We start from the raw sequence: 26,469 nt of genomic DNA on the forward strand, positions 1-26,469 counted from the left end.
CAACTATAACTATGGGTATATCAAAAAAATTTAAAACTAAATGCTTTACTGGAAAGTAAATATCAGTGGCCTGAATGGGAATTTCCATGGTCTTGATTTAATGCTTGTTGTTCTAAAACACAGTGCTAAAACAAGTACTGCAAATACAGCAGCACTTTCAGAGGCGCAAAGACTTCAACTCCGATCATGTGACTGTTCAGGCTTCCATTAGTCAAGCTCCCATTGCCCTTGTGGTATGGAAAGATAGGTGGAGAGGTGGATTAACATAGTAAACAGCCTCCAACCAATTCTAGAGGGAACAAAGGCAGTCATAACCTTGAGGATAAGGAGAGAAAGTGATGTGAGGCCCATTTGGATAATTTTTGTTCTGCATAGGGGGCTACTTGTAATGGAAGCAGAAGAACTATCCTACCCCCACCTTGGTTCTCCTTTCTCACCTCTGGGTAATAAAACATTTACTTATAGGTGTATTATTTGCATAAAACTAAATGCATGTAAGTATGAATCATGAAGTAGATTCCTAGATTGTATGCACAATATCAGTTGTACAGCTCAGGCCTACATGCATTGGATTTTGCATGCACATTTCCACTGCAAATGTTCTATGTTTGCACACCTCGCTGAACCAGAAGCATCCCTGACAGGTGGGAGGCTGCAGTCTTTCCCACCAAGAGGATGGAGGAATAAGAAAGTTATCCAAAATTGGCACACTGGAGTGGGAAACTGTTTACCTACCATTCCTTTTGATGTGGGTTGCATAGGGTAATCTCCTAGGGCCTATACATATTAGAGAAAGGGAGATGCCGTTTGGATGGTAGGCAAAATGTCTTGGCTGGTCTTAGAACAGAATGAAAAGGCACAGAACACATATCTACATCCCCACCTGGAAGGCCGACAGGTGTGTGTATATTTACAAATATAAGTGCATTCACATTCTAGTCTTCACAGGAAAATAACTAATAAGTTCCAAGGTGAAAAGTTTGTCTTAAAAGAACGTTACTCCTTGCGCACCATTTCTTATGGGACATGTACACTGAGCCATAATCCAGGAACAAAAGTTTTCACTTACCGCAGTGTGACTGGAAAACCTGTGGCTTGACTACCTGATTGCAGATATTGCACACTACTAGATAGAAATCATCATGAGCTGGATAATGGCCAAATAAGTGCATATCTGTGGGAGAGTTAAAAATATATATATACAAGTATTAGAAGTTGTCCTTTCAAAAAAATATTTTTCAAAAAGTTTAAAAAACACTAAGAAAAAGTCAGAGTCGCTACAAAGAAGAACGGAATATGCATCTCCAACTCTGCCTACCATTTTTTGTATAAACTAAGAATGGGACATCTTATGTGGACTACTCAAAACACAAGAAACAATTTTTCATCTCTGTTGGATCCAGTGGATCCACTGTTCTAGAAGAGTTACTTTCCTCCAGCAGAAACAGCTTCTCCCCAACACAAGATGCTCTTCTGCCACCAACGGAACATCCTGCCTCCAGAGAAAGCTCCATTCAGAAGAGGGATGGGTTTCCACTGGTTTTCTGGGATTGTAGGTAACAAACATTCAAGTAAAAACAGAGTGGGGTGAGGAGGAAAATAATCATATTCCTCCATTCAATCTGTTGTAATTTTCCAAGTCATAAACATTCACTCCTAATGAAGCCTTTATTGAGTCTAAATGAGATGGCAAGCTTGCAAATGTTTAGTGACTTTGGCCGTTTTCCCACTTACCTTACCCCGGAGCGACGTCCCTCTTCACCGCGCTGCGTCTGCGCGGACTTCGCACAAACTGCTGCGCAGCACCAGGAAGAGCCGCGCAGTCCCGGGGCTTTTGCGTCGCAAATGTAAACTGCTTTTTGGCGGTTTACATTTGCGACGCAAAAGCCCCGGGACTACGCGGCTCTTCCTGGTGCTGCGCAGCAGTTTGTGCGAAATCCGCGCAGACGCAGCGCGGTGAAGAAAGACGTCGCTCCGGGGTAAGGTAAGTGGGAAAACGGCCTTTTTTAAACAGGAAGGGGGGGGGGGACAAAGGGAAAAGAACCACACCAATAGTGCCACCTGACATGTTGGGGAGGGGAATGAGGTCATGGGAAACATAAGATGCTGACTGATTATCCTTAGCTGGAACCCCTCATCGTATCAAGAATGACTCCTGTGCAAGGCCTTCTGCAGCAAACCTTTTGGCCAATTCTCCTTGTCCGTTTGCAAAGCAGAGGCTCCTAGGGAACAGCCCCCATTTTGCTCATTAAATGTTCCATCCTAGGGATGAAGAACAGCAATAATCAACATGACATGTCCCAGCATGATATTTCCCATTAATAATCTAAGGGAACTCCTGACCTATTTAAGAAATAATTAGCTCCTTTCACTCCCAGCTTTCTACATCAGGAGAAAGAGAAGTCAACTACAAGCCTTAGTCTCAATAACGGAAGACCATTATTTTATTTGATGAGTAGTCATTAGTCTGTCTGTCGAAAAGAGCAAGAGTCCAGTAGCACATTAAAACTGACAACATTTGTGGCAGGGTACAAGCTTTTGTGAGTCATTACTCACTTCTTCAGATCTGAAGAAGTAAGTAGTAATTCATGAAAGTTCATACACTGCCACTAATTTTGTTAGTCTAATTATCTGACATTTAAAAAGCTACGCACAATACTAACACCAGAACAAGCCAGTCTAAATATCTGCGAGCTCACTGTCTCGTAAGACTTTAAATAAAAAAAAAAAACCCTGTGGGCATATTTGTAATTTTTAAAACAGATAGTCTATTTCACTTAAAATGAAATAGCTGTTTCAGTAGAAGAAGATGATGATATTGGATTTATATCCTGCCCTCCACTCCGAAGAGTCTCAGAGCAGCTCACAATCTCCTTTACCTTCCTCCCCCACAACAGTCACCCTGTGAGGTGGGTGGGGCTGGAGAGGGCTCTCACAGCAACTGCCCTTTCAAGGACAACCTCTGCCAGGGCTATGGCTGACCCAAGACCATTCCAGCAGGTACAAGTGGAGGAGTGGGGAATCAAACCCGGTTCTCCCAGATAAGAGTCCGCACACTTAACCACTACACCAAACGGGCTCTCTCTCTGAGTACAAGGATCAGCAACACTGTTCCTCCATACTGAACAAATAAAATCATTGTCTGATAATGTGTCTCAACTTGGTGGTGGTTGTATTTTTGAATCACTCAGTGCTACCTGAAGTGGTGAACTAATAAATTGGAGCAACACAACTAGAGTTATTTAGCAGTTCTTAATGAAGAAACTGAAGGAAAAGATAGGCAAACAGAGAACGTTTTGTCATTTAAAAGGTCAATAAAGAAGCAATGCTGTAAGATCCAGAAGACTCAGTCAATTGCAGACAAGTTGCAACACTGCAACCACGATAATGAGTTGTAGTGAGCTGGATCAGAATGTCATGAAAAGCTATCATATGAAGAAAGAAGGATCCCATTGACGCAAGTAAAAATCCTTGAAGAACAAGTTTAATTTAAGCAATATGTTCCTCATTTTTGTTTTATTACATAGATGTATTCCTATTGGCCAGTACCACTCATTCCAAAATGCTTATTTTTCCTCCTACCAATGGAAGCTTATGCAATAAATGTAATAGCTGCAGAGGTAGAACAGGAAGCTATCAGTGTGGTCACTCAACGCATGCAATATATGACTGCACATTTGTGGGGCTGGAGGCAGTGAGCTGTCAGCAGAATGTGCGGACAGTCATGGATCTTTCCTGCATTCCCCTATCCCCAGCAGTTCCTTCAGACATTGGAAAATTTGATTCCTGAGCTTCTGTGGACTAACAGCTATGTGAGTTTGAGGAAAAGGAGAGACATCTGTGGAGCTGGCACGAAGAGGACAGAGGGGGAGAATAGCACCCTCTCCCTTTCCTCAGGACACCTCTCTCCAGCCACATGGCTATCAACTCATGTGGGTCCCGCAAACACAGAAATCACCTTTCCCATGGTTGATACTGCTGCATTAGTCCATAGGCATTTTTGAGTGATACTTTGATCAGACATACCATCAGATCTTCTGACAATCCCATACATCTATTTGGCTTAAATACACTGCCATAAACTGCAAATTAACATACTAAAAGTGGGATCCAGAAAGGGCTGAACGTTCCTACTACACAAGAGAAGTATTGGGACAATAACTTAAGTGTACACTGAAATCCTACTGAGTACAATGAAACTTAGATGGCCCTTAACTTATATAAAATTTTTATATCATAGCTAGATTGCATGTTAGAAAATACGCTAAGGGGAAAGAATAGGTTTTAAGTTTAGAAAACAGTGACATGCACCCCAGAGTCCTATGGTGTAGTGACATGTGCAAGCAACGTAGCAGAATAAGATTTTATTTTTCAGGCAAACACAGGCACAAGGTTCACTTCAACAACAAACAACTTGAAGAATCCTCCTCCCACTTAATCCCTCCCAGAAAAAGCGCGGTATAATCTGCACTATAAAGCAACAGCTAAACAATCTGAGCATGCTACGCATAAAGTAATTAGAAAGTTACTTTTATCATTTTAAGAAATGCTTAAGCAAATTCACTTATGTCATTTCGTTTATCAACTTGTACCACCCGGGAACCTTTCAAGTGGCTTTGCGCAAAGCTAGTGAAAGGGAAGTCATTTGGGAGCTTGAGGCACAGGCGGAGGAGAAGGGATTGTACCGAGTACAGTTATGGCATGCATATGCCCACCAGGAAATTGACAATGTAACAAGCCACCCCAGCCAGAAAAAGGATAAATACCCTCAACAGAGAGATACCTGAAGGAACAATGGATTCTATTTCCCCCAAACTAGGAACCATCAGCAGCCCCAACAACTAACAAGATGCTCTAACTCCTTGAGGTCTGAAAGTCTATTGGTGGATGGCAATTCTGGTCCTGGGGAACACATATAAGTAACCACATCCATCATTTTCCATAAGCCTGTATATGTTATTTTGTTTCTGGTGACTGGAAGGCCTCCTTTGGCAACGTAGGCAAGTGAGGCACAGCAAACAGGTTAATATGCCATGCTATAGTTCATCTTCAGGCTCCAATGCTCCTCCTAACAAGATTTATCCTTCCTCCCCACTCTAGTGCCCAAGCACCTTTCCACTGTAAGATCCGGCAGGCCAGGGGAAACTGAGCTGGCACATTATAAATGAGGACAAGAGAAAATAGAGTTTATTGCTAAAAACCAAGGAACAGGCAAGATGGTGGCTGTCAACAGAACTAAAATTACAAAGTCTTCTACATTGCTCTTTAAGTTCATCTTGAATAAAAAGATCACCATCCCATAATTAAAGAAACAGGATAAGATGCAAGGTGTGGGGAAGAGAACAGGATGTAGTCATCATTTGAATTTAGCAGAAATGGGAGAAAGTTGGCTAGATCAAAATGCACACTCGATGCCTCAAATTTCAGTGACTTCAGCCAGCAGTGTGCTGCCAGCATCTACAAGTACATGTACTACAACATCTGTCCTTTCAGCACTTACAACAAAATATAAAAAACTTTTTTTGGCACGTGTAAGCAGTTACCAAAGTTCTCAGCATCCACGCTGCACTCATGTGAATCAAGCAAACCACGACTCTAACTCTGCAGCAATTCATACAACAGCAGTTGGATAAAATTGCTATTGTGTATCAGGATTGCTGACTCTCATTTCCACCTGGTTTTCAGGTTACGTTCTCCCATGTCCCATGGGGTAATCATGTCAACTTATATGTACACACATAACAAAAGATGAGCCTCACATATCTTATACACTTGGCAGAGCAAGATCCCAAACTTTTCTATTTCACAGTGCAGGTATCACATAATAAACACATCCATTTCCTAAGAGCAAAGATACCAAACAGTTTTTAATGAACTTCCTTAACACATGGATAAGCAGAAGCATTAAAGATAACAGGACAACAATCAAAAAGAAGACTGTCATATGATTAAAAAATAAACAACATTATTTAGATGAAGTACAAAAGCTAACTCATTGTTACAAAAACCTATACTGTTACATGAGCTAATGTGCAAGAAAACAACCGGACAGAATGGCTGTTTTATAATTTTAGATTCTAGAATTACACTTTTTTTTTAAACTGTTCTACAATACTTTCCCCCTGATGTTCAAAGTGATTAATATAAAGAGCCAAGTCTTTCCTGTCACAAAACATACAATAAAAACCATGACTGACCATTTTCTCTAAGACCATAGGTGTGTTTGATTCATGCCAGAATATTAAAATAAATGACTCAGGTTGTAAGGATTATGAGCATGCAGCTTTCCTATAAGGAAGGCAACAATCCACAGACACTCCCATGGCTACAGGAAGTTTTCCCATTCCAAAAACTAGCGACATCAAAACCATTCTACTCAGGACCTTGGAACCTCAGCCTTCAAACTCTAATGCCATGACAGGGTTCTCTCCTCCCTAATCGATGCATTTCATAATTCAATTGTGGATTGTGATAGGCCCTATGCAGAGTGAAGCAAAGATGTGGGTTAGAAGTCAATTTTAATTCCTAGTTCTAGTAGACAGATGCTATCATATCAGGAAAACCAAGGTCTCAAAGGGCAGAAACAAGCTGCAAGTGGCTGACATTGGTGGCAACAAAGACTAGAGTGACAAATCAGAATGGAATGTTGCCTCACTGGTCCACAAGCTAATTAGATCTTAAAATGCTAGAGATGCTAGGAATGTAGATAATTTCCCATTAATTACAGTTTTTGTGGAAAACAAAACTATAAGTGAACAGCCACACTGCAAGATCACACACTGCAGGTGGAAGAGGAAGTGATTAACAACTGATGGATTTTCCAGGGCCAAGTAAGAAATCAGAATAGCACTGGATCATTCCGTAGATTACAGGGAAGAATTTCATTTCCCCCCAGGATTCACATTGTCTTCACTTTCTTTTGAACATGACAACTCTAGCAGCCTCTCCACTTTCCTTCTCTCCCACCCATCTTTTTTCTGCCCCCACCCCATCTTCAGCATAACTTCCAGTCCCAATTTCAGCCTCATTTACCTTATTTTGTTCCCTCTTTTTTATCTTTTTCTGTCTCCCCACTACCACTGGCAACATTATTTTACATTGCTTAGCAACTCCAAAATGGCTGTCAATCTCACAAGATGTGTTTGCATTTTTTTTTACAGCTGCAATGTAGCACAGGAATTTCTCTTACAATGTCTGTTTAACCCCTTCTCATGATTTAAGATTTTTCTGCAAACATGGTGCTTCCCGCATTTGAAGAAATCGTCTCTATTTGTACATGACCCCATTGTGCATAGTTTTGGATCTGCACCATGGTATCAGCTTCAGAATTAACTATATAATAAACACTGAACTGTCAACAATTTTTAGCTTTTTTCTCTTATTATATTGATCAATTTCTGCAGTTTGGGTGTTATCTCATCTTTAAGGGTTTTATAAAATTTAGATGTAAATCCAAATACTTGGAAAGAAGCTGTAATTTCATTGATCCCTAAAGAAGATAAAGATGTCACAAATGTAAAGAATTATAGACCAATTTCATTATTAAATAATGACTACAAGATCTACACAAGAATTTTGGCAGAACAACTGAAGCAATATCTGATAAACTTTATAAAAAAGATCAAGCTGGATTTCTTCCTAAAAGGCAAATAAGAGACAATGTAAGAGCTGTCATTAATGTTGTGGAATATAATGAAAAGCATCCAGAAAAAGAAGCGGCTTTATTTTTTGTAGATGCGGAAAAAGCCTTTGACAATTTGAATTGGGACTTTATGTTTGCAGTAATGGAAAAAACTAATTTAGGGGAACATTTTATAAGAATGACGAAAGCAATATATATGGAACAGCAAGCAAAATTGTGTGTAAATGCAGATCTTACAAGAGAATTGATGGTAAGCAAAGGTACAAGACAAGGATGTCTGTTCTCACCATTGTTGTTTATAATGACTCTTGAAATTTTATTACAACAAGTACAAGACGACAAAGAAATAGAAGGATTAAAAATTAAAGGATGCTCTTATAAATATAAAGCTTTTGCAGATGACATTGTGTTTATTATAGAGAATCCGATTCAAGTAGCACCGTTGCTTTTAACCAAGATAAAAGAATATGGAGAGATTTCAGGACTATATATAAATACAGAGAAGTCGATGTTTTTATGTAAAAATATGCAACCAAATAGACAGAATGAATTGCAGGCATTGACGGGGTGTAAGGTTACTTCTAAAGTTAAATATCTTGGCTTAGAAATAACTATGAAGAATATTGATTTATTTAAAAACAATTATGAAAAGCTCTGGTGCAAGATGGACAAAGATTTGATAAAATGGAACAGACTTAACTTGTCTTTGTTGGGCAGGATTGCTGCAGTTAAGATGAATATTTTGCCAAGAATAATGTATCTGTTTCAAACTATCCCGATTGTGAAAGATAGCAAACAATTCAATAAGTGGCAAAGGAAGATCTCTGACTTTGTATGGGCCGGGAAGAAACCAAGAATTAAGATGAAAATTTTTAACAGATGCAAAAGAGAGAGGAGGCTTTCAGCTCCCGGACTTAAGACTGTATCATGATGCCGTTTGCTTGACGTGGATTAAGGATTGGATAATGCTGTTGGATAAAAAACCTTTAAGGTTGGAAGCTCATGGGAATAAATTCGGCTGGCACGCGTATTTGTATTATGGGAAACACAAGATGGATGGGTTTTTTTCTCATCACTATATTAGAAACACTTTATTAAATACTTGGATAAAATATAAGAAATATGGTGATGAGAGGAAACCGCTTTGGATAGTGCCAGCAGAAGTAATAAAAATAACAGCTGAATCTGAGGAAGAAAGAGTGATGTCATATAATCAATTGTTAAAGATTCAAGGTGGGAAAGTTGAATTAAAGTCTGCAGAAGAGCTAAATAATAAATATGACTGGTTTCAAATGCAACAAATAAAAAGTCTGATGGAAAATGATATGAAATCTGATGGAATTAGACGTGAGCAAACAGAATTGGAAAAGGTTCTGCTTGGAGACAATGAAAAATTAATATCAAAAGTATATAAATTACTATTGAAATGGTCTACAGAAGAGGAAATAGTAAAATCTCAAATGGTTAAATGGGCAATCAATATAAACAGAGAAATTCAAATGGATACTTGGGAGTACCTTTGGAAGAACTCGATGAAGATATCAACATGTCAGAATATCAAGGAGAACTGTTTTAAAATGATGTATAGGTGGTATATGACTCCGAAGAAACTGGCAAAGATGAGTAAAAAGATGTCAGACAGATGTTGGAAATGTAAGCACCATGAGGGTTCTTTTTTTCATATGTGGTGGACTTGTGAAAAAGCAAAAAACTTTTGGCGGATGATACAACAAGAAATTTCTAAAATTCTGGGTTATGATTTCAAGAAAGTTGCAGAGACTTTTCTGCTAGGATTACAAATAGAAAAATTTCCAAAAGAAGATAGGACTTTAATTTGGTATCTGCTCTCAGCTGCTAGGACATTGTATGCGCAGTTGTGGAAACAAGAAAAAATACCAGAGAAATGGGATTGGATTGTGAAAGTTTTATCGTGGAGTGAGATGGATAAATTAACAAGAACTTTGAGAGACTATGATTTGGAAGTGTTTAAAAAGGAGTGGAAGAAATTTAAAAAATATATAGAGTTAGAGTGGAACGTAAAAAGACATTGGACAATTTTTTAATATGAATGAGAAGAAAAAGACATTGTATTTTGATGGGTTTGGGTTACCTTTATATTCGGATTTAAATACATAACTTCGGGGTAAGTCTAATAATGGAGGGTGGGGGATTGAAAATATCATATGGGTTAGGGATAGAAAAGATATAACTAAACATTGTAACCGTATGTTATTAATAAATTGTTAAAACACACAATAATTTTTAGCTTTTTTTAGGGGGAGAAAACTCTACCACACAGCTGCATTACAACAAAAAATAAAGCAGAAAAATAGTTTTTTTAAAAAATGCATTTTACTCAATTACCAGTTTGTCTGCAAAATGTAACTCAGAATAAGGAATGATTTGATCAGAGGGGAGCAAAGCCTCCTCAATCTCACTCACACTTGGAAGGTCCACAGAGGAGTACTTATATTGTGGTCTTTGTGTAATGTTATTCCACATTCAACAACAGTCTCTCATTCCTTTTTAAAACCTTAAAGAGAATCAAAACACATGAATCAGTCATTGAACTGCATGTTCCACCACACAACATTAAGGAATTTCAGCACCCAATCTGACAGGAGGTCTTGCCACAACTCTTCAATTTATGCTGACCTACATATCCAAAATGGCTACTCCTCATGTGCACGGTTGAATTTTGTGTTCCTTTATGATGGGAGCTTATTAATTTAATCTCAAATTCAAGTAACCTACTCTATTAACCCATATCTGTTCTCCTGCTATGCTCGGTCTCACTAATCACTTTGGGAAAATGCCCCAATATTTTTATAATCTGCTATTCCTCTCCAACGCAGGGTCTTTCTTCTGGCAAGGGTTAACGCATTCCCCTCTAGAATGCTCTAAGGCAGATACCTTCAGATCTCAAGACATGAACTTGTAGTCCTTGTAGTCTTAACTGTCTGGACACAATAGAGCACATAATTGTGGAATGTCCTCTGTATGAGTTACCCCATGAAAAACTGCCCTTAACTTGGCTCTATCCCAAAAGGTATCTGAATACTAAGTCAAAATGTTAATTTCTTTTAAATGATATGGTCCTTGAGATTACTAATGATGATGACAAATTTCTTATAGAAGTTCTTAAAATTCAAAATTTTAGATAGCAATGTTCTTTACTATACTTATCTGTATGGAATCCTAGATCTGACTCCCTCGGCTCAATGTTTTATATGCTGCCAATTTTCTTAGGAATTTTAAAAATTCCCAACAGTACTACTTTTAAATGCACTTAATCTTCCTGGGACCTTATTGCTATGTTACAATGCTTTATTTACTTTGGCTGTAGATATTCCAATAAAGGTCTTTGAACTGAATTAAAGAATTTTAAACTCAAATTCAAGCAACCTACTCTATTAACCCAAATCCATGAGATTTTATTACGCCTTAAGATACATGATCTTCATTCAAAGTCGTAGGGAGAAAAGTGGGACTATAAAAGCTCCAGATCACTTTTGAAACACCAGAGATCAGCATCCCGTTTTTCCCCCAACACTGTGCATCTACTTGGCAACAGACCAAATTATCAACCACCACCAAAATTTGCAATTTGGTCTAGAAAAGGTGATGACAGCATGTAAAAACAGAGGAATAGCAGACTAGGCAACTGCTTATATGAGAAACTTACAACATTGACTTTTGAAAAGGGAGAGTACAACAGACAGCATGTTAAAATGTTGGCAATAATTTACCAAGAAAAGTTTTAAAGAGGTAGTGTTTAAAACTTATCAAATACATATGATTTCCCCCCCTCTGACAGCTGACTCAGAAATGGTGTTTACATTCCAAGGTCATTTATGGGGATTTTTTCCCTGGGAAGTTTGAACAACACAGGAATTATCTTTTTTTTTTTTAAACATTACTAGTCCCAGATAAAACTATAGCACTTTCAGGAGAAATGAAATAAAAGTTCACAATCCTAAACTTAAGTAAAGATTGCACGGAAAAGTAGTATCATCGTACACAAATGTACAGAAAGAACACATCCAGGCCTAACATTAAAATTCAGTAAATGGAATTATGTAATCCCATCATTGTCTTCTAAATAAAGTCAAGGTTTGCCAAGAGAAATACACCAATTTAGCTGTATGATTTTCCACTGACATTAGCAAGAATCACTCATAATCACAAGAATTTAGGGTTGCCAAACCCCTGGTCAGTTCAGGGGATCCCCTAGTTTGGAGGCCCTCTCCCTGCTTCAGGGTCATAAAAAAGCGGGTGGGGGAGGGAAATGTCTGCTGGACACTCCATTATTCCCTAAGGAGACTGATTCCCATACGTTATAATGGAGAATTGATCCATGGGTATCTGGAGTTCGGGGGGGGGGCTGTTTTTTGAGGTAGAAGCACCACATTTTCAGCATAGCATCCAGGGTCTCTCCCAAAATATTCTCCAAGTTTCAAAAGATTGGACCAGGGGGTCCAATTCTTGAGCCCCAAATGAAGGTGCCCCTATCCTCATTATTTTCAATGGAGGGAAGGCATTTAAAAAGTGTTCGCTCCCTTAAATGTGATGGCCAGACTCCCTTTGGAGTTCAATTTGCTTGTCACAACCTTGCTCCTGGCTCCATCCCCAAGTCTCCTGGCTCCACCCCCAAAGTCCTCATATATTTCTTGAATTGGACCTGGCAACCCTACAGAATTAAAATTTCCAAGTAGAAAATTCCCGAACCACTAAAATTGTGATATACTGACTGCTCCAATTCATTGATTTTGAAAGAGATCTCACAGTAGTACAGTGAGGTAAATGTGTACAAGCAGACAGGTGGACACTATCATTTATGACAGATAACCTCACAAAGCTGTTTGGTACCCTAACAAGGCAACAGACACTGAAAACAAGTCAATTGTTTGTTCCAGGTGAGAACAAGTCTAGTTTACCATCAAGCACATGCCGTCCCTGCCTTCCTTCACTCGGGCAAACAGCCGAGATGGAAGTCCACCTCGTTAAGGAAGTCTTACATTTAATCCTGTTTTAAAATTACAGTTGGTGTGAAAAAAAAAAAAAGTGAAGGGGGAAGCTTCAAGAGTTACAGTGCTTGAATTTAGAAATTAGAACTGTGAGTATACTGAAGACTTTCTTAAAAAAAAAAATACAACTTTGCTCTATTTGCAAGGGAAGAGGTGTTACACCTCAAACAACTTTTTATTGGGGAATATTAATATTTCTTAGCTCAAAATGGTAGGCCTACGAGAGGTGAGGTGTATGGGATCTATGTCTTTGTCTACGGAGATAGACCACTGAAAATCCTTTGGTTAATAATGGATTTTATTATAGCATAGGGTTTCAAATAGTTACATCTCAATCAAACAATTTCAAGCATACAAGAGGAATTACAAGAGGTTAGCTGAATAAGCAGGATGGGGGAGGGTGATACAATACCTAGATCTTTGCAGGGTAGACTCAGTCAGAGGAAAATGCAAGGCTTCTGGAGGGAGATTTCTCTTGAGAGGAAGGGGGGGGGTGTTTGGGGTAGGAAGGGGGTGGAGGAAGGAGAGGATGAAGGGATTCCCTTTTTCCCTCTCTTCCCGTGCTTCCCTCGCTTCTCTTTTTCCTGTTCTTTTCCCACGCTTCTCGCTGCGCTGCCCCTTTTTCCTGTGCTGTGCTTTTTCCTAACCTGACAGGTTGGGTTGTCTGTTTTCTAGGGAAAATTACGTCACATCACTCAATTAACCTACCCAATGAGGGGGCAGAGTGTCACACCAATGGAAAGTCGGGGTGTCATGTGTGTAATATCCAATCAGAGACCATTCGTATCATAGATCCATACCCCAACATAGGCATTTTAATTACACTGGCCAAATGACTTTATGGCCTTTTTTTCCAAAACTGGTTCCTTTGAAGCTCCCAAAAGTGATAGATTTCTCTCTTAGTGTCAACCATGGATGGGCATCCATCAAGTGGTCAGGGACTGGCTGACTTTGATGGCCTTAGCAATTGATTAAAGAAAAATAGAAACTTTGTTAAAAGTCAGAATGTGAGATCAGTTTACAGGTTATACCACACATTCACAACAAAAGGAGTGCTTAGCCTCTAACCTTCCTGCTGTCTTGTCCTGAGGATTAACAGACAGACACAAGCCATTTATTTGTGTTGGAGGTTTCCTGGGTCATTCTTATTTCCTTATGCTTTGATAACAGGACTTTTAAAGGCTGCCAAAAGTGAAGGAATTTTTATGGCACTGCCCACACCACCTCTCTGAGCTCGAAACTTTTTCACTCCCAGGAGCAGAAAGATGGACGCTTCTCAACCTTTCAGCTGGCATCATGTTGTTCTGGCCTGTGAACCAGAATCACATTACAGACCTGCTTTGGGGTCAAGAAGGAACTGGATTTGTCTCCTTATGTGCAAGAAAGACCATTCCAATTCAAATGGGCATTGCTGTATCCAATTAATATTCTAGGGTTACATTGCAATATCACATTCCAGGGGTGCATGGCTTGGGAATAAGTACAGGGGTGTCTTCTTGGGTATCAGAGGAAGAAAGCATACCAGCCACTGTCATCAGTACAAAAAACCCCTCCAACTATAACCCGAGGCTGTTCCAGACAAAATAATTCAATTTAGATAAGGATGCTCTTAAGTTAAAATCACACCTGGAACATAAGAAAACACAGCAAGTCTCTAAAAGACTTTTGGCAAAAGAATATATTCTCTTAGGAGTTGTGTTTGAATTACTTAACATTCACTAAGGAATTCCAACCAAAGCAGCAAAGCACTAAAGCTAAAATTGCACCAAGAAAAGACGGAGGACTCAAACAGGTTTTCTGTGGACCATTTCGCACATTACAGGGCATAAACTCAACAGCAAAACTGCACCCAACCATGGCCCCCTGACTATTACTCCTTCATGATTCACAGCTATGCAAATACTGGCTTGTCACTTCCACACTTTGCATTTTTAGATGCACACATCATTGGAGAAAGAAAGAAAGAAAGAAAGAAAGAAAGAAAGAAAGAAAGAAAGAAAGAAAGAAAGAAAGAAAGAAAAGAAAGAAAGAAAGAAAGAAAGAAAAGAAAGAAAGAAAGAAAGAAAGAAAGAAAGAAAGAAAGAAAGAAAGAAAGAAAGAAAGAAAGAAGAGAGAGAGAGAGAGAGAGAGAGAGAGAGAGAGAGAGAGAGAGAGAGAGAAAGAAAGAAAGAGAGAGAAAGAAAGAAAGAAAGAAAGAAAGAAAGAAAGAAAGAGAGAGAGAGAAAGAAAGAGAGAAAGAAAGAGAGAGAGAGAGAAAGAAAGAGAGAGAGAGAGAGAAGAAGAGAGAGAAGAGAGAAAGAGAGAAAGAGAGAAAGAGAGAAAGAGAGAGAGAGAGAGAAAGAGAAAGAAAGAGAGAGAGAAAGAAAGAGAGAGAGAAAGAAAGAGAGAGAGAGAGAAAGAGAGAGAGAGAGAGAGAGAGAAAGAAAGAAAGAAAGAAAGAAAGAAAGAAAGAAAGAAAGAAAGAAAGAAAGAAAGAAAGAAAGAAAGAAAGAAAGAAAGAAAGAAAGAAAGAAAGAAAGACATAATGTGTAAAGTGACTCTGGCAATACAGAATTTTCCATGTACTTTAAAAACTGTACTGTTAACTTCCTTTATGGGCTGAGCTTTTCAATAAACGGCAAAAGTGTATCTGATCACGCAAAGCAAAGTACAGGACAGCATATGAGGGCTCAAGATAGCCCAGTGACATCCTAGAGAGTGTCACAATTAAAGCATATGTATTCACAGGCATCTACTCCATGAAAATGTCAAAAGAGCTCTGGTATCTGAAAACCAAAGTGGTTACAAAAGCAATAGTACAACAAAGCAAACCAAATCCATAATCCTAAACACAAGTGTTTAAAAACTCACCCTACACAAGTTGCCAGGCCGTCAAAGGAAACATGCTTAGAAGCACACAGAGTAAATCGTGCCGTCTCATTTTAAAACAAAATATTAGCTTCTTCCAAGTAATCTGCAGGCTTGCAAAGTTTATCCCCCTTTTCCTATTTTCACATTTTGCCTAGCACAAGATTTTTTTGTTAGCAGAAAGATGCCAGAATGCATCCACACTAAAATGTGACATGCTCAATAAGGGTGGCAAACCCAAATCTCTTTTAAGTATGTATGCAAGACAATGACAGATTAAGTCAAAACAGTTCAACAGAGAGGCAAAGTTTCACAGAGGGCTCTGTTCCTTTCACTGTCTTACTGCAGAACATCATTAAAGGAACAAACTTGTTCCTCCAACCGGTTTAATTTCATACTCTATCTATCGGGTGCATCCTGCAAATATGATGGGCAGGCCAATCTTTGCCAGTCTCCTGTCTCCCAGGAACAGCATTTCAGAGGGCATTCTGGGAATGAGGACAGAAAAACCACACTAAACTGGCCGGAATCCTTCCATAATCAGAGATTTCCACAAAATGCAAGCTGAGGTATTTCTCCTATAAATTCCAAAAGAAACCTCTCCTCTCAAAAAACCTGAGGGTTTCATTAGAACAACAGTGTAGCCTGTTAATCCCCAATTAAAGTTAATGGGGGGAAGGAATGAGAGTCTGACAATGTGCTGAATTCAATGTAAAAATCTGAAATTGTATAAAGGATTATTGTTTATGATGGGGTATAACAGGGATTGGAATACAGAACTCCCACTGTTAATTTCTATGAACTTTCATACCACACTCATGTATTAAAGTTCAATAATTTCAGCTTAAACCACTGCACCAACATAAAGTAGTTATTGTGTTACTAATATTAAAGTCATTCATATCCACAGTATACTGGATATGACACATTTCATTTTAAAGTTACAACTTAACTGGGGTCTTCTTAATCCCAGTACTGTATTAATAAAGCACTTTATACAAGGGTAAGAGGGCTCAGAAAACTATACATTTGTGACTAGTGGTGTGCAATTTCTTTTTAACCAGTATTTTTTGGTTCAAGTCTATTGCACCCTAAAAAGTCCTGGCATTCCCAAAAAATCCCAGATCCAAACACCAGTATGGTACTCACATCTGGAATTTTATCAAACCCCCAAAATTTTTAGAGTCCAATAGACCCAAACAAAAGGAAAAAAAAACAGTAAAAAATAAAATATCAGTAAAAAATATCAGCCCAATCATGGGGCCGGCTTGGCTTCTCCTGCAGCCCTGTTTAAACCAAGCTGCAGGAGAAGGCAGCTCGGAGCTACACCTGCAGGGAGTGATAGATTGTCCTCCCCTCCCCTCCCCCCACAAGCACAGCAGTCCAAGGCTGGGCTGCCCTCTCCTGCTGCCCTGTTTACACCAAGCAGTAGAGAAGGCAGAGCAGAACTGCACCTGCAGACAGTGACTGGCTCCCCATGGACATAGCCAATCCTGGCTGGGCTGCTCTCCCCTGCTGCACTGCAAGAGAAGCCAGCCACAGCCAAGGCAGCATGGGGTTCTCAGCTCCCCCCTACCCTGGCTTATCCTCAGGCTAACGTCTGTAGTCCTTTTAAAGTTTAAAGGAACTGCATAACAAAAAACATATTGAATAGGATTTTCCAACAATATTGAACTGCTGGTGAGAAGGTTAAACATGAGGTTCATTCCTTATTGATGATCCATAAAAAAAGAGTACAAACTGCTGATACAACACAGACAGGCCCGGCACTAAGGGTTCTGGCACCCCACACCCCATGCCTGTGCCCCCTGCATGGTTCTTCTAATGTGTGCAAAGAGCGTTGAGGACCAATGATGTCACCGGAAGTGACGTTATTGGGCTGTGCGAGCTACCTGCAAACGCTCAGCTTGCCCCCTCCTGCTTCAAAGGGAGCTGGCAAGAAACTGCGTCCTTTTTTCTTGCGAAGAAAGAAGGAGGTGGCCTCTTTCTGGGTCCCTCTGAAGCAGGAGAACGTCGGGTGAGCCGAGCCACACGTTCTTGAAGAAAGAGAGTGCGGCCTGCCCCTGCCTGGCCCTCTCCTGCTTCAGAGGGACCCGGAAAGCGGCCACCTCCTTCTTTCTTGTGAAGAAAGCGGCCTTTCTCTGGCTCCCTTTGAAGTGGGAGAGGGGCAGGCGAGGGGAGGGGGCAGGCCGCATGTTCTTTCTTCAAGAACATGTGGCTCAGCTCACCCAGCCCTCTCCCGCTTCAGAGGGATCTGGAAAGAGGTCGTGTCCTTTTTTGCCTCTTCCCAGCTCCTTCTGAAGCAGGCAAGGGCTGGGCAAGGGACATTTGGGTCAGCGGGGCGGGGAGGGGATGCCTGCCCCCGCCCCACAGCGAAGTGGCGCCCCAGGTGGCCACCTACTTCACCGACTCCAGTGAATAAGAACTGGTGGGCCTCTTTCTTAGCCCCTCTCTTTACATGCACTGATAATTCAGACCATATCCTCAAGTCTTGGGATATGGCCACAGTAGTTCCCATTCATAAAAAGGGTAAAAAGGAGGATCAGTCTAACTATAGGTCAATTAGCTTTCTGAATATCATAAGCAAACTCTATGCAAGACATCTGGACAAATTATTAGATTGCCTAGAATTACAAAATATCCTGACAGTTGAGCAGGTGGGCTTCAGAGCAAGAAAATCTACATGACCATTGCCTAACTCTATAACACCATATTAAGAAATATTCAGTAAGAGGTGTAATATCACTTTATGCTGCTTCTGTTGATCTTAAATCCTCATTTAACTCAGCGTCCAGACCAGGGATGTCGAACTCATTTGTGATGAGGGCCAGAATTGACACAAATGAGACTTTGTCAGGCCGGGTCATGCGTGTCATAAAACGTAATGCCAGGTAGCAGACACAAACACAATTAAAGATTTTTTTAAAAACTTAAAATAAAACAACCTTGAAACATTAGCACTCTTGCAATATTTTGTTTATGTCTCTGATAACGGACATCTCTTGTTCGGAATTACTGCATCAAAAAGGGAAGACAAATGTCTGTGCGGTAGCAATCTTGAGTATGCTGTTCAGGTGCTGTTCAAGAGGGCATCTGTAAGTTGCAAACCTACTTTTGATTTGCTTGCGGGCCTGATAGGACACCTCTGGGGACCTGATCTGGCCCCTGGGCTGCAAGTTTGACATCTGTGGTCTAGACCCTGGCTTTGGTTCAAGTTCTTCAGTTCAAATATTTACAGAAGACTTCTGTATTTAATTCGGGCTTTGCATGACCAAACTTTTCTAAGAGTTAGATGCAATAGATAAGGTCATCTAACTGATCCTATTAAAACTTCCAGAGGTGTTAGACAAGGTTGCCTTTTAGCATGTTTTGTTTATTTTTTATACAGATAACTTCACCCTCCTAAATTTGTAAATTATCATATAACAGCACTATTACATGCTGATGATACAAACCCCTGCTGGTTTGAAGGGAGCCCTCAGGAAGCTCACCATGTTCTGTGATGACAAGCTCCTCATAATCGACTGCCAGAAAACTAAAATTGTAGCTTTTGGGAATAGCTCAAAATCCAGGACATGGATGATAAACAGCCAGCAAATTAAGCAAGTTAATAGCTTTAAAAATCTTGGGGTAATCTTACAGGCTTCAGGTTCTGGGGTAATCAATAACAAATATGTTGCCAAACAAGAAGAAAGATCAGCAAACACCATAGTGAAGTTTCATTGACTTCATGAGGGCATTTTATTCTTGCAGCCTTAAAATTGTACAAGGCCAATACTTTGGCATAATTGCTAAATGGCAAGGGTGGCCAACAGTAGCTCTCCAGATGTTTTTTGCCTACAACTCCCATCAGCCCCAGCCAGCATGGCCAATGGCTGGGGCTGATGGGAGGTGTAGGCAAAAACATCTGGAGAGCTACCGTTGGCCACCCCTGCTATATGGAACTAGGCCCATCTCTCTCATGCTTTACACCCCATGAAAAAGTACTACCTAAGTTTTTAAGAGCTATTTTACATGTTCCCAGATGTATATCAAATACCTGGATAAGACTTGAGACAGGCATTATATAGGTTGAAGCCTGGGTATGCATTCTTTCCATCTGTATGTGGTTAAAAGGTGACAACCCTCAAGGCTTGTTCCCTGATATTTTAAGACAACTTTCAATCCAGTTGGTTTAAAGCTGTTCAAACGTTTATTGATGAATTGGCTTTTTGTCCTAGATTCTTCTATCCTGTGGAAAAAGCTGGTCAAACAGAGAGCGGAGGACACAGAACGACAATCTGACATCTCCCACATTTCCAACTCTGATGCATTCCTAAATGTTAAAAATACTGCTGAGCTGGCAGTTTATTTGGCTTCTTTGGAAATAAAATAATTTTAGAAGTAAATAATTTTAGAAGGGCATTCACCTTGGCAAGGAGTTTTACACTCCCCTCTGCAGTTCTGGAGGGCAGGTACAAGAAAAACCCTATTCAGAAAGGCTTTGTACATGCTCTCTAAGGATCTCAAGTCCTTAGAGCACATGTTCATCAGTTGTACATACTATAATGTGGCCCATTTGGTTTTTTTAAAAAAAATTGTATACCTAAGTGATCCTGGAGGGGGGGTTTGCCATCTTCTGGGCATGGAAGATGATGATATTGGATTTATATCCCGCCCTATACTCTCAGAGCAGTCACAATCTCCTTTACCTTCCTCCCCCCCCCCCCCAAAAGGACACCCTGTGAGGTAGGTGGGGCTGAGAGAGCTTTTATAGCAGTTGCCCTTTCAAGGACAACTCCTGCGAGAGCTATGGCTGACCCAAAGCCATTCCAGCAGCTGCAAGTGGAGGAGTGGAGAATCAAACCCGGTTCTCCCAGATGAGAGTCCACACACTTAACCACTACACCAAACTGGCTCTCTAGTTTGGTGGATCAGCTGTCGCTGGTGGTGGGGGGGGGGAGGTATTTGTGAATTTCATGCATTGTAGAGGGGGCTGGACTAGATGACCCTGGAGGTCCCTTCCAACTATGATTCTATAAGACTGTTACAATTCTTATGTACATGGATGGTCAAATGACTGTAATGAATTCAATCAAGGAATTACATAAGCCTGTCCAACAAACATTTGAGAGACAGGAGCAATCTGCTCATGGCTCTCAGCTGTTTTCGGATCTACCCAAAATCCCCAATATATATCCAGGATTTTCTGATTTTTTCCCAGTTTTCCTGAGAAAACTCAGATATATTTGGGAAGCTGAAAAATACTTCAAAAATACTGACAAGGTATTTTTCGAGTATATTTTCAGCTCTGGTAGATCTGAATGCATATCCCTATTTGTGACTATGAGAGGGAAGAAGTGTTCTCTTCTGAAATACATTGTGATAAAGGGAGGTTATGAAGGAAAGAAGAAAATTATTGAAGCAAACGAGCCATACATCCAATACCACATGAATGTAAGCTACTTCAAAAGAATACACTGCACAATAAATCTACTTCCATCACAAATATCATTTGGCAACAAACCACCAAAATGGTGTGAATAAATGCACATAAAGCTGCTTTACCTATGGAGCTATGGTGAAATTTCACTTGGGAGAGAAAAGCTGCAAAATAATTTAAGACACCTCAAGTAATAGAAGAAGAAGAAGAAGACTGCAGATTTATACCCCACCCTTCTCTCTGAATCAGAGTCTCAGAGCGGCTTACAATCTTCTTTATCTTCTTCCCCCACAACAGACACCCTATGAGGTAGGTGGGGCTGAGAGTGCTCTCACAGCAGCTGCCCTTTCAAGGACAAGCTCTGCAAGAGCTATGGCTGACCCCAGGCCATTCCAGCAGCTGCAAGTGGAGAAGTGGGGAATCAAACCCAGTTCTCCCAGATAAGAGTCCACACATTTAACCACTACACCAAACTGGCTCTTAATCTAGTTGATTAAGGCAAGAAATGGTTCTCATTTACTAGGAAAAGATGAACTTTCTCCTGATTGTGACACACACATTCCTTTTGCAAAACTCCACAATCTGAAGAGGTGGCTCATTTCTAACCCTAGAAAGGATGCTCACCCCACCTAAGCTTTAAGAACTATCACAGCCATCATAGATGAAAACCAGTGTGGTATAGAGGTTAGAGTGTCAATCTGGGATCTGGAAGACCCAACTTCAAATCCCCACTCTGCCATGAAAACTCACCAGTCACACACACTCAGTTTAACCCACTGGACAGGGTTGTTATGAGGATAAGAGCAAAGGAAAGGGGAATTATGTAAGCCACTCCGGGTCCCCATTGTGGAGAAAGGATATAAATGTAAATAAATAAAAAAACCCTATCACTTAACACACTTAGTGAGTTTTGCCACAGATGCAACATACAAATAAGGCCAATCTCATCTCTATTAAGGAACTCAAGAAGAAGAGTATACAGGGTGCCTTGCAGTAGAGAATTTAAAGTGTCATACTACATGTTTTCAATCCTTCTCCTCCTGTCCCCTTTTGCTGGCTTGTCTGCTAGCTTGCCGAGTGCAGGAATTTTATTATGGGGAGAGACTGCTGTATTCAACGGCCGGCAGACAAGTACCACCACCACCCATCCCACAGTTACCAGTCCCTTCAGCTTTCTTCAGCAGCAGCCTCAAGCAATCTAGTCATTTGGACAGAAGTGTTAGCACTCTGAGCAGCTGCCTTCAGGATTTCTTCAGCAGCTCAGAGAAGTGAAAAGAGCTGCAACAGAGATATATCTTGCATTCAGCAATCAAAGCTGTTGCTGCTGACAAACTATAGACAGATTTCACATTCGGAGATTAAGGCCTAATTCACGCTTGAAGTGATAACCCTGTCTGTATGATTTTAGGTTGCAAGACAGTTAATCAAATTGGGTGATCTTATAAAGAAAAATTCCCAGCTGTAGGCCTAAGAATAGGGATGCAGCCTGGTCTTCTCCCTCATATGCTATTCTATGTGTGTGAAAATCTGCCTTGTCCCCATGAGCATGCTTCATTGGCTGCCGGTTGTGTGCCGTGTTCGCTATAAAGTGCTGGTTATGACCTTTAAAGCCCTATATGGCCGAGGACCTGCCTACCTAAGGGACCGCCTCTCCCCATATGTGCCCCAGAGAGCACTGAGATCTAGCTCTCAGAACTTACTAACAATCCCTGGGCCAAGAGATGCTAGGTTGAAGGCTACTAGGGAGCAGGCCTTCTCAGTGATGGCCCCTCGTTGGTGGAACCACCTTCCAGAGATGGTGCGAGCCCTGCGGGACCTGAACCAATTCCGCAGGGCTTGCAAAACATTTCTTTTCCAGCTTGCTTTCGAGATAGAACCCGATTAATCTGACGTGTGGACATCTAGCCATCTTGAGGATATTATGATTACAGTTTTTAGCACCCATTTTATACATTTTATCTATTCTAAATAATTTATTATGCAATTGATATATTTAAAATTGTTTACATTGTTTTACATGAATCATGGGATCTCCATGTCTGTTAGCCGCTCTGAGCCCGCCTCGGCGGGGGAGGGCGGGATATAAAAATAAAGTTATTATTATTATTATTATTATTATTATTCACCTCCCGTGGGCTCTTGCCTACAATCCTAAGTGGCACCATCAAGTTTGCCACCTCTGTGAAGACGAGGCTTCAGACACCCAAGCATTCTCAATAGTATCACCACCCTTAAACTTCAACAGCTGATGCACTAAACGACACAGGCAATCCATAGCAAATGTGCACAGTGGCTGTCATGCTGTACCCAAAAAGCAATGCTGCCGTTGTACAGAGCTAGCCAGAGCTCAGTTTCAGGATCCCAACCTTGAACAGTGATATCATCTGGGATCCGTGGGTCCTACTCCATCCCAAAGGTAGGGATGTAGTTGAACCAGGACGGGCCAGAGCTCAGTTCTAGAAAAAAAAATTTCCAACCTGAAACAGTGACATCATCATCTAAAGTCCTTGTAGCCCCATTTCAAAAACCAGCAGCCCTCACATTGCTGTGCAGTGTACTCAGACTGTGAGGCCAATGTGGAAAACTGCCAGCAGAACCCACTGTCTCCCCACCCTCCGACCCTATTAGAACAGCCTCTGTGACCAGCACAATGGCATTCAATGGGATGTAGCATTTTCTAGCAGAAGGGTGTTAATTTAGTTTCTAAAGCCATGCTGTTTCATATTTAGAACTGTTAGTGCAAGGGGGGGGGCTTCCTTTATTTCACTTGCGGGCTCTCCAAAAGCAACATAATGTTGCAGGTGCTCTAGCAAAGACTACACATTACCTGCAAAAGCAGGCAGCCATTTATTATTCTTAAACTTGACCTCCTTTCCCATTCAATCTCCATAATCCATTGCTGCAAACAAACTCTTTCTCAAAAGCCAAGTATTCATTACATTTGATCAAGACATCCAGAACTTAGGCACTTTGATTAGCTCTGTCCTCAATTTAAAAAGTTCAAGTTTAGGAGGGACAGTGGCTCAGTGGTAGAGCATCTGCTTGGGAAGCAGAAGGTCCCAGGTTCAATCCCCGGCATCTCCAAAAAAGGGTCTAGGCAAATAGGTGTGAAAAACCTCAGCTTGAGACCCTGGAGAGCCGCTGCCAGTCTGAGAAGACAATACTGACTTGGATGGACCCATGGTCTGATTCAGTATAAGGCAGCTTCATATGTTCATATGTTCAAGCCCCTATCTGTGAAAATGTGCATGTGGAATGGATCTAGAAGGCATTAAGTGTGGCATCAGTTAATCTCATCCTGCCCTTTCTCTAAGAAGCTCAGAAAAGCACTCATGGTTCTCCTTTCCTAACCAATCTTCACAACCACCCTCTGAGGCAGGTAAGGGTGAAGGATGGCATGACTGGGTCAGTCACCCAATGAGTTCTGGGCTGAGTAGGGATTTAAACCCACGTCTCCCAGATTCTTGTCTAACCACTACACCACAATGGCTACACCATGACCAAACCATACCTGGAACTGTATGAGTAGCTTTGAATGTTCTTTAACACGGATGCCAACAATGGTCTGTTTTGAAAGTTGGGGAGCACTTCTGCACATTCAGGAGCACACATTACAAAGTTCAGAAACAAAATGGAATCTATAGAAACAGGCTGAAGGGGAAATGCTTTTGAGATAGATAATGGGAATGGCATGGAGAAAAATGCTTAAGATCCACCTTCCACAATCTGAAACCATCAGCCACACTGCACGCCAAGACTACATAAGATTAGGGATCACAGAAGAGACAGAAGGGAAAGGCCACTTATCCAGGATGAGGGACCACTGCTTGTGTTTCTGATATAGGTCTGAATCCAGTCAAAGATTTCCACTTGCACTGCAACTCTCATGCAAGAGGAAACACAGGAAAAAGACTGTGGAAGCTGCCTGCACTAATTCAAACTTCTTGTACACCCACTTGTGTTTTTGTTTGTACAAGATGATGTGCAAACAATTTCTGGGCACTATAATATATATGGAAGAAAGTTCTAGATATCGTGCAATATCTCGTGCAAGCGGAACCACACTAAATCATTTATGTTTCTGCTTCCACATGAATGAATCCAAGCCACTGTTTATGACAAAATCAAAAAAAAAAGGCCATTGATTTTATTTTGAAAGTACTGCCCCATCAGACTATTTCTACAGATCGCATTTACATTATTTAAAATAAAGCCTTAGCATTTTTTCCACCTCAAAAAAGTCTCAGACTGTAAATACAACACTATGAAATCTGTGCAAAAGGAAAAGGAAACAGAAAAGCAATACTGAATATATGTTCAAGGACCATTCTTCCATGGATTTTTAAAAGCTTAATTTGTACAAATTAGTTCCCATATCATGCAGTAACAGCTGCTTTCCCTCAATCTTCCTCCCTACCAAGAGTAGAAAATAGCTGCAGTAGAACAGTGAACAATTCCTGTGCAAGCACCAGTTGTTTTCGACTCTGGGGTGACGTTGCTTTCACAACGTTTTCATGGCAGACGTTTTACGGGGTGGTTTACCATTGTCTTCCCCAATCATCTACACTTTCCCACCAGCAAGCTGGGTGCTCATTTTACCGACCTCGGAAGGATGGAAGGCTGAGTCGACCTGGAGCCGGCTACCTGACAGCAGCTTTTGCTGGGATCGAACTCAGGTTGTGAGGGCTCCGACTGCAGTACTGTAGCTTTACCACTCTGCGCCACGGAGCTCATATATATATATATATAATATACGGGGCTCATATTTATATATAATATACGGGGCTCATATATATATAATTTTATATATATATAAAATTAAGCACCACTGCTTTCCCAGGGACACTCATCCTTTGTACCACCAGAGACCCCCTTTATAGCCTTCTCCCAAACAAAGGCAAAGTTGTTAACTCCTTGCATGCTGTCACAACATATCATGCATCACTCAGAATTTCAGCCCACAGGAACAGTTCACAAAGACAAAAAAGGCTGTAGCTAAATGCTAGTCACAAAAGGTTGGGAAAGCACTGGATCACTGTTTATAGCATTCTGGATATACAAAATCTGTGAAATGACTAAGGTTTCAAAATTAGGCTGATAGAGGACCAAACTTTAAAAAAGTTTTTTTCAGAACCCTGGGGACTTTTTATGATTTTTGGAGGAAGGACTGCATTTGACTACTGATTTGTACAACCACTCAACTTTTTTTCTAAATAATTATTGGTAGTTTCAAGATCATAATTAAATGTTGGTGATGCTATGGGTGATTTATTTTTATAGGATTAATACATAAAACGAAACATGTAATTATAGTATTCCACATTGATTATGCTACACGTTTGATAAGGACAAATGAACAGTTCATGAGGAAGGCAGGGCAACAGCAGAGAAAAGTCAGCATTTAGATGATCACGCCTCCACTAAATTTACCATAAAGGGATAAGAACGAAATGATCAGTTATTATATACTTGAGTCTCATATATCTTGCTTCTTTTTATAATTTCAGGGGATGATGCCAGGGTTTACCATC

The 26,469-nt window shown here is 40.6% G+C and overlaps 1 protein-coding gene across 2 annotated transcripts in view; it reads right to left on the minus strand.

Annotated features, from left to right (window-relative positions):
* Positions 1–26,469, minus strand: part of ATXN7L1 (ataxin 7 like 1) — a 160,863-nt gene that overhangs the window by 123,422 nt on the left and 10,972 nt on the right. Inside the window, exon 2 of one of the 2 annotated variants that reach the window (XM_060244733.1) lies at positions 1,070–1,174. The exons of the other annotated variant lie outside the window; for it this stretch is intronic. Within the exon in view, the coding sequence (XP_060100716.1) occupies positions 1,070–1,174 (105 nt within the window). The remainder of the gene's footprint in view (positions 1–1,069; positions 1,175–26,469) is intronic. 2 annotated transcript variants of the gene reach the window in all.

The sequence above is a fragment of the Heteronotia binoei genome, chromosome 8, assembly GCF_032191835.1.
Source record: "Heteronotia binoei isolate CCM8104 ecotype False Entrance Well chromosome 8, APGP_CSIRO_Hbin_v1, whole genome shotgun sequence".
Classification (NCBI taxonomy): domain Eukaryota; kingdom Metazoa; phylum Chordata; class Lepidosauria; order Squamata; family Gekkonidae; genus Heteronotia; species Heteronotia binoei.